Consider the following 11,421-nt stretch of genomic DNA (forward strand, 5'->3'; position numbering starts at 1 on the left):
AGCCATTGTTGCATAACCTAAAAGCAACAGGCACGGTTGTCACGCGTCGAGCTATTTTAAGCCCCGCCCAAGAAGCCCATTGTTGCATAACCTAAAAGCAACAGGCACGGTTGTCTCACGCGTCGAGCTATTTTAAGCCCCGCCCAATAACAATCACGAGACGTTTTTGGTATACATATAAACACAGTGTTATCAACTGTACACTGTACTTTTCATATGGCGACGGCGACGATGGCGACGAACAACGAAGAAGAAACACGTTACGAGTCATTCTTCGACAACGGACTCCTCCGGTTACCAGCGACTTGTCCGCACAGCCCTAGAGAATTCGCGAAGAAGGGATTCTTCTATCGCGGAAAGGAGGCGCGCGATGAAGTCGTTTGTTACACGTGTGGCGTCGGAATTAGCGAATGGGAGCCACACGACGACATAGACAGTGAACATCGACGATTCCGCTCGATCTGCCCGCTGCTCAAAAAAACGGCCCACTGCACTGACGACGAAGAGCCCAAGCGCCAAGATCTCTCGTCATCGCTGGCGGCATCGCTGGCTTTGGCTTCGTCCGAATCCAAAGCCTTTTCCGCGTCGAGTGTAGCGCGTGATCGCGCAGCAGTCCACGACGGCGAGAGCGGCGTTCGACACGGCGAAACGGAAGGTGAATACAACATCGACGACGGCGACTCGCTCAGATGCAACTTCGTCGAAGAGAATATCGAAACCGATCGACGTCATCAGTCTTCGCGGGGGGTCAACGTGGCGACTCGCCCAGACACATTTCGAGGCCGAGAGACGATCGCCACCACCGCGCTTGCCACTGGTGAATTGGTTGAAGTCGAAAGGCCCGAGAGCGAAGTGTACAGCTTTGAATCAAACGTCTTGTCGGCGTTGAGCGCAGCGCGCGAGCGCACAGTCTCCGATGATGAAGAGGGCGGCATTCGACACACGTTCTTTGACGAAACGGAAGCCGAAAACAATGACGACGGCGACTCGCGCTTTTCGCCTAGATCTAACTTCGTCGAGCTCGAAAAGAGTGCAATCGAAACCGAAGCTAATTGGCGTCATCTCGACTCGCGGGAGGTCTGCGCGGGCCAAGAGTCAGAGACAACTCGGATCGTCGCATCGGCTGTCGAGACGCCCAAAAGCGACGTGCCTTGCTTCGATGATTGGGAGACGAGTGAAAACAGTGCACTCTGTTCGATCTGTACGATAAGACCTCGAAATCGTGTTGCGATGCCGTGCGGACACGTTTTCTGCGCTCAATGCCTCGACTGGGCATTCGATCACGGCGATAAGTGTCTTTTGGGATGCGGGAGTAAGATTGAAAAGTCTGTAGCAGTATCCTTGCCGACGTCCAAGTCCGACTTCCTTGCCATGTGTCTTCAATGCCGAAAAAACGAAATAAATGTTCGCTTCAGATGCGGACATAGCATCCTTTGTAACGACTGTGCGAAAACGGCGGTCAAGTGTATGTACTGTATGACTCCTGTGGAAAACAGGCAGGTCATATATTTCTCGTAGATGGTTTATTCTACTATTGTACCTCTTTTCCTTGCTATGCTCTCTAAGCTGAGAGCATATTTTATGAACTTTTATCTTACCTGAAGATCTATGAATTTTTATAGTCTTGTGCTTTCTTGTATAGGCCTCTCTGAGAGTTTACCTAGTTTTAAAAATACAGCAATAGTGGTTCACATGAGTTTACGTTCAAACATGTACGTGTGTTATTTTTTACACACGCAGTAGCACCCAATTCCACCCAAAACCGTAAGTGCGACTCCAACAAATATTCTGAACGAGGCACATCAGAGCTCACACTAACTATTAAATTTCCTTACTTGACAGCTCTTTTTGCAGAAGGGTGATCATAGAATCTGTACGCTCTCAGAATAAGAGAAGGATGATCTTTCAACTCTTCAAGCATATAAGATGTCCTAAAAATATGAATAACTCATCTAGAGAATAATCCTGCAAACAATGAATTCATACCTTGCTCCACTGGCTGACACGAGCTTTGCCGTGGTGGGACTCAATTGCTCAACATCAAGAAATCCGTAGCCAGCCAGAAGTCGAGGAAGCTAAAAATTCACTACTGATCAAATAACAGTCTGGACTCAATAATCCTACCTGATCAAGTAGCCCAACATCTGCTCCCTCACGCAAAGACACGTGAATGGAAACCAAAGGATATGGCTCTGGATCAGGTCCTTCCAAATTCTGAGAGAAAACGTTACGTACACAACACCCTCTCCCCAATACAGTAACTTACAAAGTAGGGCATACATGCTCTTGACAACGGTATTCTGTTCTTATGTGGTTGAGCAAGATTAATGTATTGAGAAAATTTTATTGACTTGCGATCCGAGGGCCTTTTCATGACACAGTTATTTTTTGCAGAGCAAAGGAAAAAGTACTGTACCTCACTCCGTCAACCACACACAAATGCAAAAAACGAAGGAAGACTGCACAGAGAATTACAGCTAAAGAAAATGTTTCAATAAAAGGCTTACCAAAACCAGTAACATAAGCATCATAGCCAGCTTCGTGGAGGCAACCTGTGTCGTCTGGGCAAAGGGTCAATAGATAGATGTAAGGACTTCCATTAGCATGGCCATACTGTATCTTGAGAAATTATCTGCATGGCCTATTTTAGGGGCCAGAAATCTTGCACTCTTGCTAAACACAATATACGTATATAAAGAAAATCGTGGGATGGTATAATTTGCCTTTTCAGTCCGTAGTATAATTCGTCCAATGAAGAAAACTGAACCATCAGAGACCGAGACAGATTCTGTAGATCAATGCAACGTGAGAGAGAGGCTCGACAACAATTCTATTATTGCTCGCCTTTTTCAGTTCACGATAGAGCAGTTTGGTGTCATATACAGACGGAAGTATTCTGTGAATTTCTCGCTTGTAGTCTTCATACCGCTCTAAGGATATGTGACCATGTATAAATTTTTAATGACATCAGGGCAATTACCTGGTAAAGGTGCGTGAAATTTTTCGTACAAAAACATCAAATCATGCAGGAGATTGTGTCCCACAATTGGCTGCACACGCAAAAAATTATATCAACTATACATTAGGTTCAATGAGTACCTTTTTTGATTCACACAAGTGCCTGAAGACTTTGGTAAATCCAAGCGCTTCGTCGACAAGCCTACAATCAGCAATAAAGAGTCCATCTCTCTACAAACAGTTGGATACCCAGTCCAGTCTATTTCTTCCATCTCTAAATCCTCATCGTGTTCCGTATCTCCTCTAGAAACGCTTACGTCAAAAACCATTGACGTTGCCTTGGGCACTGCCTTTAGACATGTCACAATCTGATACACGTGGATCTAGCTAGTTAGGGTGAAGCAGAACGGGGTAAGAAAAACCTGTCTTCCAATAATAATCTCGCTATCTACAACTGCTTCAGGTAGTTTCTTCTTGATTTCCTGTTTGAATATTTCGTGGCAGACGTCTGGTGCAAAATTGCTAGAGAGAAATTCTCGTTTGAAAGAAATGACGCATTCTCACTGTCCAGTGGTCCGAGCTCAAGCGTGCTTCCTTCAATGGCCTCAGATAGCCATCGAATCAATCTCTGCAAACGTTTCTTGACTTCATGAATATCCTGAAAAGATCTGGAAATACATAAGTATTTACTGATTCGTCTGGCAACAGAGACGCTTCACCTTTTGAATTTTTGACGTCGCAGCGATTCTTCCTGAGAATAATTGCATCAGTGGACGGGCACGTGCTGTATAGTGTCACTGTACCTGCTCAGAATTTAAGAAGGGTATTCCTTCAAATATGACCTACAAAAAAATCATCTCACTTTCAGTTGGTCAGAACTCTGTCTCTTACTTTGTTGAAGTCAAAATCAAGACGCTGAAGAAACGTCACACTTGAAGACTAGAACATCAATACAGCACAGTGTATGAGTAAAAAGAGGCAGAACCACCTGAAACATGATACGAGGATCATAATTTCCACACTGACTTGGAAACAGATAGAAGTTATATGAATGCGCTTGAAAGCTTCGACAAAAAATAGATAAACAGATAGACACGTGTCTATGGTAATACCTGTTGGTAGAGCGATCATAAACGAACGTCGAAAGACCTAGGCGGAAATTCTGGCACACAGTCGATTAATTAAATTGCACGATTTACCAAACTGGGTTAGAGTGAAGAGTTGAATGTTCTCTCGCACCCTTCGATATCTCGCGGCGGCGTCTTCCGTCAATCTAGACCGAGCGGAAGGCGTCCCTTCACGTCCACGTGCACTCGCTACCTCGTCTTACGGAAGATAGTCTAAGTCTTTTGCAACCATGCCCGAGAATTCGGCGTCGACGGCTGCGTGCAATGGAACATGCTCTGCGAGCTGCGAATTAGGAAGTGACGCGTTTCTTACCGACGAAAATCGACTTGTCTATGTCGTTCTTGATCTGAGGCAGAAGTTCGTCGAAGTTGTCGCGTGTTACCTCGCACATGGCTAGCAACACAACAAAATGACGTCAAAAGAACTCGGTGACGTCTCGACGTCCCGGATACATGGCTGGTAAACGCTATCCCTTGCAGTTTCACATCCTCGCCGAATGTCCGGTGACGAGAGCGCGCGTCGCCAAGATGGAGCTGCCGCACGGCGTCGTCGACACGCCCGTTTTCATGCCGGTCGGCACGCAGGGAACTCTCAAGGGCCTGACGACAGATCAGCTCAAGAACCTCGGATGCCGAATCATGCTCGGCAACACGTATCACTTGGCTCTCCGCCCGGGAACGTCGGTTCTCGACAAGGCGGCCGGTTTGCATCGCTTCATGGACTGGGATCGAGCTCTTCTCACGGACAGCGGCGGATTTCAAATGGTCTCCCTACTCAAACTAGCCGAAGTCACCGAGGAGGGCGTCAAGTTCCAATCGCCGCACGAAAACGATTCGACGAGCGAAATGCTTCTCACCCCGGAAAAATCCATAGAAATTCAAAATTCAATAGGTGCCGATATTATGATGCAACTCGATGACGTCGTACACAGCAGCACGACGGGAAGTCGACTCGAGGAGGCGATGGAGCGTACGATTCGTTGGCTCGATCGATGCATCGTCGCCAACAAGCGACCAGACAAACAGAATCTCTTCCCGATCGTCCAAGGCGGACTGAACGCCGACTTGAGACGTCGTTGCGCTGAAGAACTGAAGAAACGCGATTTGGCTGGATACGCAATCGGTGGCCTATCGGGGGGCGAGGAGAAGTCGTGCTTTTGGCGCATGGTTGAACTGTCCACGCGCATTCTGCCGTTGGAGAAGCCTCGCTATCTAATGGGAGTTGGCTACGCCGTCGATTTGGTCGTCTGCTGCGCGTTGGGGTGCGATATGTTTGATTGCGTCTTTCCCACGCGGACGGCGCGCTTTGGAACGGCGCTCGTTGCGACCGGATGTCTCAATCTGAAAAATAAAGGATTTCGGTTCGATTTTGAGCCTATTGACGCGGACTGTCCTTGTTCGACGTGTCGGAATCATTCGCGGGCCTATTTGCACGCTCTCTTTGGATCGAAGGAGTCGACGGCCTGTCACCTTTTGACTATACACAACGTCGCTTATCAACTGAACCTCATGGAATCGCTAAGAAAGAGCATACTTGAAAAGCGGTTTCCTCGTTTCGTTGAAGACTTTATGACGACGATGTATCCATCAAAGGATTATCCCGATTGGGTTGTAGACGCTCTAGCTGCCGTGAATATCAGCCTAGGGAAATAACAGACTCGATGCGTTATTCATTTTATCTCTGTTCTTTAGAAGTAGTCTAAGACCAAACCCCACATACGACCCACTGTCGTCAATTCTTCGTAAACCATCAAAACGTCTAGAAGAAAATTACATGATATTCTCAAGTACAAATTTTTAGTATACCTCAGTTGCATCGCAATCTTCGGTCCAGTGACCAAAAGCTATAAATAAATAAATAAATAAATAAATAAATAAATAAATAAATAAATGATGTCTGATTGATTATACTTTCGCAGTTGTCGCAATAAGGTCGCTCTTCGTGCCGCTTCCCGTGATGCTGCGATCCTTCTGGCGCGCCGCTGCTCGACTGTACGGGACAGTCATCGGTGTCGTGCTGGTCAAATTCGTCGCAGATGTCGCAGAAAAGGCGAGCGGGAGGCTCTCTCTTCACCATGGGATCCTCTCCTAGATCTTCCCTGGGGACGAAGACGGTAAACCGGCTTTCAAGTCATCTCAACGCCCCCTCCCTACATTAGTTGGAGATCGGATTCGTCGAGTTCGATTCCTTGCTCCATTGCTTTTAATCTCGCTTCTAGTATTTCGTTTTTCCGCTGCAAATCCACGATGACGCTGTTGAGAAAGTCAACCTATACAAAAAATGAAGTACACAGTAGAAACTCCGCCTAGCACGCTTTTCACCTGTCCTCCTGCCTCGGCACTTTCTCTTTCCTCGACCAGTTCGTTTTCCAACGTCTGGATTCTCGCTATAAGCATTTCATCTACGTTCAAGCAAAATAATCTCAATTCCTAGATCGTATTTAACAAAAATAATTACCTCCTTCTAAAGCCCCGGTAGCGGCCGTCGCCGTTGCAGCTTGCATCTCAGCATTAGCGAGACTTTCCGTCAACTCTGACACGCGACTCTCCAGCGCCTCCTTTTCTCCTTCCAGCAACTCTATAGCCATCTGCGACGAAGAAATGCCCTTTCGATAGAAAACATTCGCTATACTGTACCTCATGGTCAGATGCCTCTTTGGACAATCTTTCCACCTCCGCCGATTTCTTCATCATCATTCCCTGCGCTTCATCTCTCGACATTTCGGCAGTCTCCTTGTCTTTTCGAAGCATTTCATTTTCGTCGACAGTCGCTTGTAGTTCTTTTTTCAATCGCTCGGCCTTGTGGTCGGTTTCGTCTTTTTCCCTTCTAAGTCGTTCCAACTCGACGTCAGCCTTCTCGCGAAGTTTCAGGGCCTCGTCTCTGGCGCTCGTCAACTTCGCCAATTGCTCGCTCTCATTCGTCAAACGCGATTCCAACGATGTGACGTTGGTCTTTGCTTCTTCAAAAGCCGCTCGCATTTGATCAAGTTCTCGCTCAAGTTGACTCACGCGCGACTCCTGAGTTAAGGCTTTAAAAAAGGCAAAAAAAAATCTGTGTCATTCGATAAACGCACCTTTTCTTTCACTAGATCATCTCGTCGCTTCAATTCGTCGTCCATCTCTTTCTGACTGGTCTTTAAATTGTCAGCATAGACATCCTAAGGAAGCTACTCATTTCACTCGAATACAGTCATAATGTTTGTACTACTTTTGAAGCCAATTCTGTTTTCAGATTTTGAATTTCTTCAGCTAACTGTGACTTGGTCGTATCTAACTCTTTTACAGCGCTACATAAGACTGTAATGCCGTGCGTTTCGTACGTTTTCCTCTCATCTACATACCGATCTTTCTCTTCTAGTTGAGCGCTAAGAGATGAAAGCCGTTCTGCAGTAGCCCCTGAACTTTCCGTCAATTCTTGCACGCGACTTTCCTACAAGGAACGCTGCTTGCAAAAAAACGCATACGGTACCTCTAGAAGGCGAGGGCGACACCTGAGACTTAAGCTGCGCTTCTAGCTCTTCCCCTCTCGCTTTCACTTTCTTCAGTGCTGCTTCCCTTTCTTCCAGCGACTTTTCTAACTCGTCTACTTTCGCCTGCAGTTCGTCTACTTTCGCCTGCAGTTCGTCTACTTTCGCCTGCAGTTCAGTCTCTCTCCCTTTAGCTGTTTTCACTGATTCCAGACTCCCTACATCAAAAAAGTGATACGCTTGATCACCAGAAACGCACCGCGCAATGCACCTGTCAATTCTAGCTGCAGAGACTCGACTTCTTTTCTGCTATCCTCCGCCTGAGAAGCCTGAGAAGTAGATATAATGAAATTTTCAACTAACTAAACAAACGCTTTCTACTTTAGCCTGCAGCTGTTCTTCCACGTTCTGGCGCAAACGCTTCTCCTCTGTCAATTCCCTTTGAAGTGCCTCTATCTTTTCTCCTAAGTTCTTCAGCTCTTGACCGCTATTCGCCGCGTTTTCTTGCAGAGCGCTGATCTCCTCCTTGGCTGCAGCTAACGAAGAACCAGCCGCCGTCGCTTCTTCAGTTTTCGCACTCATTTGGACTTCCAATTCTTTTACCCTATCCCTCTCAGCCGATAGTTGTTTCTAAAAAATTCAACACGAGAAATGATTGGTAGACAATGTGTAAGGGAAACACAAACTTCCGTCGTTGCGAAAGCGAGTTCCCTCTCTTTCTTTTCTTCCTGCAATTTTTCCTTCAGGCTACTAGCCTCACGTTCAGTTGATTCGTGCTTCGCCTGCAATTAGGTGCTAGAATGCAAGATTATCACATATAAAGCAGTCTCACTGTAAGAGAAGACAATTTATCCTCGATTTCCTTTTCCTTGACTTTTCCCGCCGCCAAATTTTTTCTAAGATCGTCCACTTCCCTAATTGATGTAATAGAACCAGTCCAAGTACTGACGTCGCTCATACAAATCTTTTTCCTTCAGCTGTTTCGACAGATGAGCCACTTTATCGGAAGTCGTCCCCGTAGACTGTAGGAGATCCTTTATCTGTTGTTCCTAGAAAAGAATTTCGGAAGTCAGAAAGACGATAATATGTCAAAAACCAGTTTGGATTTGTCTGAAGATAATTGCTGCACTTTGGTGTCGGAGCTACTCAATTGAATTTTCAGCTCTAGAATTATTGCTGACTACTCTCGAAAGGCTCCCTCTTTGCGACGTAACAAACCAGACAGCTCCTTTTGAGACCCTTCATATTCCAGTTGAATCTTCGCCAGATCAGTTGTTGTAGCGCTAAGCTTCGCTTCAGTATCTAGACAAAGAATGAACGTGGACCAAAAGTGACACCCTCGCAAGTCTCTATACCGTTTGTAGCACGAACTGCCACCTCGAGCTTATCTTGCAATTCAGCCTTCTCGTTTCCCTATGCAAAGAAAACGCGTTTACCACAGAAACACAGTGGGCGTTAGTCTCACAAGATTCTTCACATTTTTCTCCATTTCTGCGCTACTCTCGCTGAGCGTTGCCTCCAAATCGGACACTTGCTTCTGCAGAGCGCCGTTCCTCTCTGCCAAATCTTTATTAGTTTGTTCCATGGCAGAAAGCTGTCCCTTTACACCTAGAAAGGAAAATAAGCCCAAACCCTCTCAAATACAATCGTTGAGTTACTCCTGAGCTCAGTAGTAGTAGATTCGACTTCAACTCCTTTACTGGTTTGCTCTGATTCCTTAAATAAACCTGACCTTAGAGTATTATCACCGATATGATTACTGTGTCTAACCACGTGCTGCAGCTCTGCCGTCAATTTCGCCACGATCGTCTTTTGCGTTCCCAATTCGCGCTGAACTTTTTCCGCTTCCTCCTGCGTCGCGCGAAGTTGTTTCTCGGCGTCCGCACGAAGTTGGCTTTCCTTTTCGATTGCCGATTCTTTTTCGTTCACTAGCGCCGTCAATTTTTCCATCTCGGATTTCTGCGTCAGAAGAAGAGCTCGATCGGCTTCGACGTTACTCTCGAGCTCTTTCAATTGCAGCTGATCGGCCTCACACTGATTCTACAAAAAAAACGAACGCTTATTCATTTACAAAGTGAAGCTATTTCTTTACCTTTGTTTTCTCTAGCGTTTCCAATACCGATTCAAGGTTCGCCTGAACGGAGGAGAGCTCCGTTTGAATACGCTGAGCTTCGTCCGTTCTCTTGATCGCCTGTTCCTTTGCCACGTCCAACTCGACGTCCTTCTCGGCCAATTTCACATCTTTTTCGTCGAGTTCGCTCGTCAAATCTTCTAATTTTGCCTGCGTCTGCTTCAAGGTGAAAGACGTCTCCTTCAGTTCCTCTTCCAATTTCTTGACCGCTTTGTCTGATTGATCTTTTCCGACCTAGAAAGGAAAAGCCTGTAAAAAAAGCTGGATGATTTCTTATACTTACCACTGACACTTCTAGCCTTTCCTTCAAGGCATTTGCCTGCTGTTTGACGGCGACAAGTTCTTTTTCAAATACGCTAAGCGATATTGTATCCTAATCAAACTCATTATTCACAGTTGCAGTTAATTAAGGATGTTTTTTAATTACGTCTTCCTGAGTTTTTGACACGGTCTCCTCTTCCAAACGAAATTCGAGATCTTCGGTTTTGCTGCATGAAATAAGCGGTTTTGACGAGCGAAATGTTAAAATACTAGATTCACCTTCTCTCTTCGGATAGTTGCGAGTGAAGAGATTCGTTCTCTTTCTTCAGTTCATCAATCTGGTTCTGCATCTCTGTTTTCAAATTGCCAAGCTAAAACAATACTTCAACCACATAAGAAAAGGTGTCTAAAAGAATGCCTACCATTGTGGCCGACTCTGATTTGGGAATCATAGGCAGAGCGGCAGGTGCCTGGGTTTCTACAGTTTCTGTCCTTACCACAGTCTACACGTACATTAAAACAAAAGAGTTTTCATATCGACAATGTATCAAACCTCCTTTTGCTTCACAGTAAACGTCGTGTTAGCGGACCCTGCAACCTTCTCGACCCGATGCTTCGGAGCGAACAATCCAAACAGAGGCGGACACTCAAAATACCTAAACACAAAAAATCATTTAAAAAAAGAGGAACCAAAAAAACGCCATCGCACCTTTTTCCCGCCACCGAACCATCGTTCTTGCCTATCGGTTCCTCCAACTCAACTCCAGCCCATACTCCCTTGGAAAACTCCGTGGGACCCAGAAAACGCAGGACGCCGTTCTTTACACCGCCAACGAGAACCCGATCGCCAATCTGAAGATCGGCAACCGAAGCGCTCGCCGCCGCCGCCGCCGCCGCCGAACCTTTTCCCGCAGGCATCGGAGTCGACATGGCAATTGGATTACTCTTCAAAACGGATTTCTTCGGCTCCTCCTTCGTTTTCGCCTTTTCCAATTTCTCCGGTCTCGCAAATATGCCGTAGGAGGGTTGGCACGTGAAGTAGCGCGTTCCGCCTATCGATCCGTCGTTTTTTCCCTGCGCCTCTTCCAATTCGATGCCCGCCCATTCTCCTTTCGCGAAATGGGTCGGCCCGAGAAAGCGAAGCGTTCCCGATTTCGCGCCGCCGACGACGACGCGATCGCCGATCGCGAGCGACGTCGATCGCGAGGCGCTTGATGTGGTGCCGCTGTCGCGTGCGAGAACGGGCGACGGCGTCGTCTCTTTTTTCGCCGTCGATGGACTCCGAGGTCCCGAAGAGCTCGTGGGCCGGGTGAGCTTGGAGGACGGCGGTTTTAGTTGACCTTGGGGCTTGATCGCCGCCGTGGCCCCTGCCGACGGAGGTTTCAGTCGCGTTTCGGCTGGCGGACGAGCTATCTTGCTAGGCTGTCGCAGCCCGGACGGCTTCGGAAGTTGGCTCATTCGATTTCGGCGTGGAAAG

General features: G+C 46.9%; 4 protein-coding genes across 4 annotated transcripts; 2 read left to right on the forward strand and 2 right to left on the reverse strand.

Annotated features, from left to right (window-relative positions):
- The first annotated feature begins 216 nt into the window (after window positions 1-216).
- On the forward strand, window positions 217-1,652 carry LOC136187319 (E3 ubiquitin-protein ligase XIAP-like). Its single transcript, XM_065974898.1, has 2 exons — window positions 217-1,325; window positions 1,643-1,652. The coding sequence occupies exons 1-2, from the start codon at window positions 217-219 to the stop codon at window positions 1,650-1,652; spliced, it is 1,119 nt and encodes a 372-aa protein (XP_065830970.1).
- On the reverse strand, window positions 1,652-5,740 carry LOC136187164 (poly(A)-specific ribonuclease PNLDC1-like). The gene is made up of 24 exons (XM_065974706.1): window positions 5,620-5,740; window positions 4,399-5,562; window positions 4,289-4,340; window positions 4,158-4,231; window positions 4,071-4,107; window positions 3,947-4,022; window positions 3,850-3,897; window positions 3,762-3,800; window positions 3,678-3,709; window positions 3,523-3,626; window positions 3,381-3,466; window positions 3,208-3,326; window positions 3,100-3,160; window positions 2,981-3,050; window positions 2,845-2,930; window positions 2,724-2,788; window positions 2,615-2,673; window positions 2,508-2,561; window positions 2,417-2,459; window positions 2,267-2,366; window positions 2,125-2,214; window positions 1,987-2,075; window positions 1,836-1,931; window positions 1,652-1,788 (listed from the first exon to the last, which is right to left on the reverse strand). The coding sequence occupies exons 2-24, from the start codon at window positions 4,475-4,477 to the stop codon at window positions 1,722-1,724; spliced, it is 1,626 nt and encodes a 541-aa protein (XP_065830778.1). The 5' UTR covers window positions 4,478-5,562; window positions 5,620-5,740; the 3' UTR covers window positions 1,652-1,721.
- Window positions 4,507-5,927, forward strand: LOC136187177 (queuine tRNA-ribosyltransferase catalytic subunit 1-like). The gene has a single exon (XM_065974726.1). It carries the CDS (start codon window positions 4,539-4,541, stop codon window positions 5,736-5,738), a length of 1,200 nt encoding a protein of 399 aa, XP_065830798.1. The 5' UTR covers window positions 4,507-4,538; the 3' UTR covers window positions 5,739-5,927.
- On the reverse strand, window positions 5,750-11,402 carry LOC136187148 (CAP-Gly domain-containing linker protein 1-like). Its single transcript, XM_065974680.1, has 29 exons — window positions 10,654-11,402; window positions 10,498-10,600; window positions 10,367-10,447; window positions 10,224-10,315; window positions 10,111-10,171; window positions 9,967-10,056; window positions 9,645-9,917; window positions 9,323-9,592; window positions 9,211-9,268; window positions 9,018-9,160; window positions 8,908-8,965; window positions 8,771-8,854; window positions 8,649-8,716; window positions 8,513-8,601; window positions 8,385-8,466; window positions 8,239-8,334; window positions 7,934-8,182; window positions 7,824-7,881; window positions 7,577-7,770; window positions 7,427-7,515; window positions 7,294-7,372; window positions 7,160-7,243; window positions 6,723-7,103; window positions 6,544-6,673; window positions 6,408-6,487; window positions 6,240-6,355; window positions 5,997-6,184; window positions 5,892-5,929; window positions 5,750-5,844 (listed from the first exon to the last, which is right to left on the reverse strand). Exons 1-29 carry the CDS (start codon window positions 11,400-11,402, stop codon window positions 5,836-5,838), a joined length of 4,092 nt encoding a protein of 1,363 aa, XP_065830752.1. The 3' UTR covers window positions 5,750-5,835.
- Between the last annotated feature and the right edge of the window lie 19 nt (window positions 11,403-11,421).

The sequence above is a fragment of the Oscarella lobularis genome, chromosome 5 (genome assembly GCF_947507565.1).
Source record: "Oscarella lobularis chromosome 5, ooOscLobu1.1, whole genome shotgun sequence".
Lineage (NCBI taxonomy): Eukaryota > Metazoa > Porifera > Homoscleromorpha > Homosclerophorida > Oscarellidae > Oscarella > Oscarella lobularis.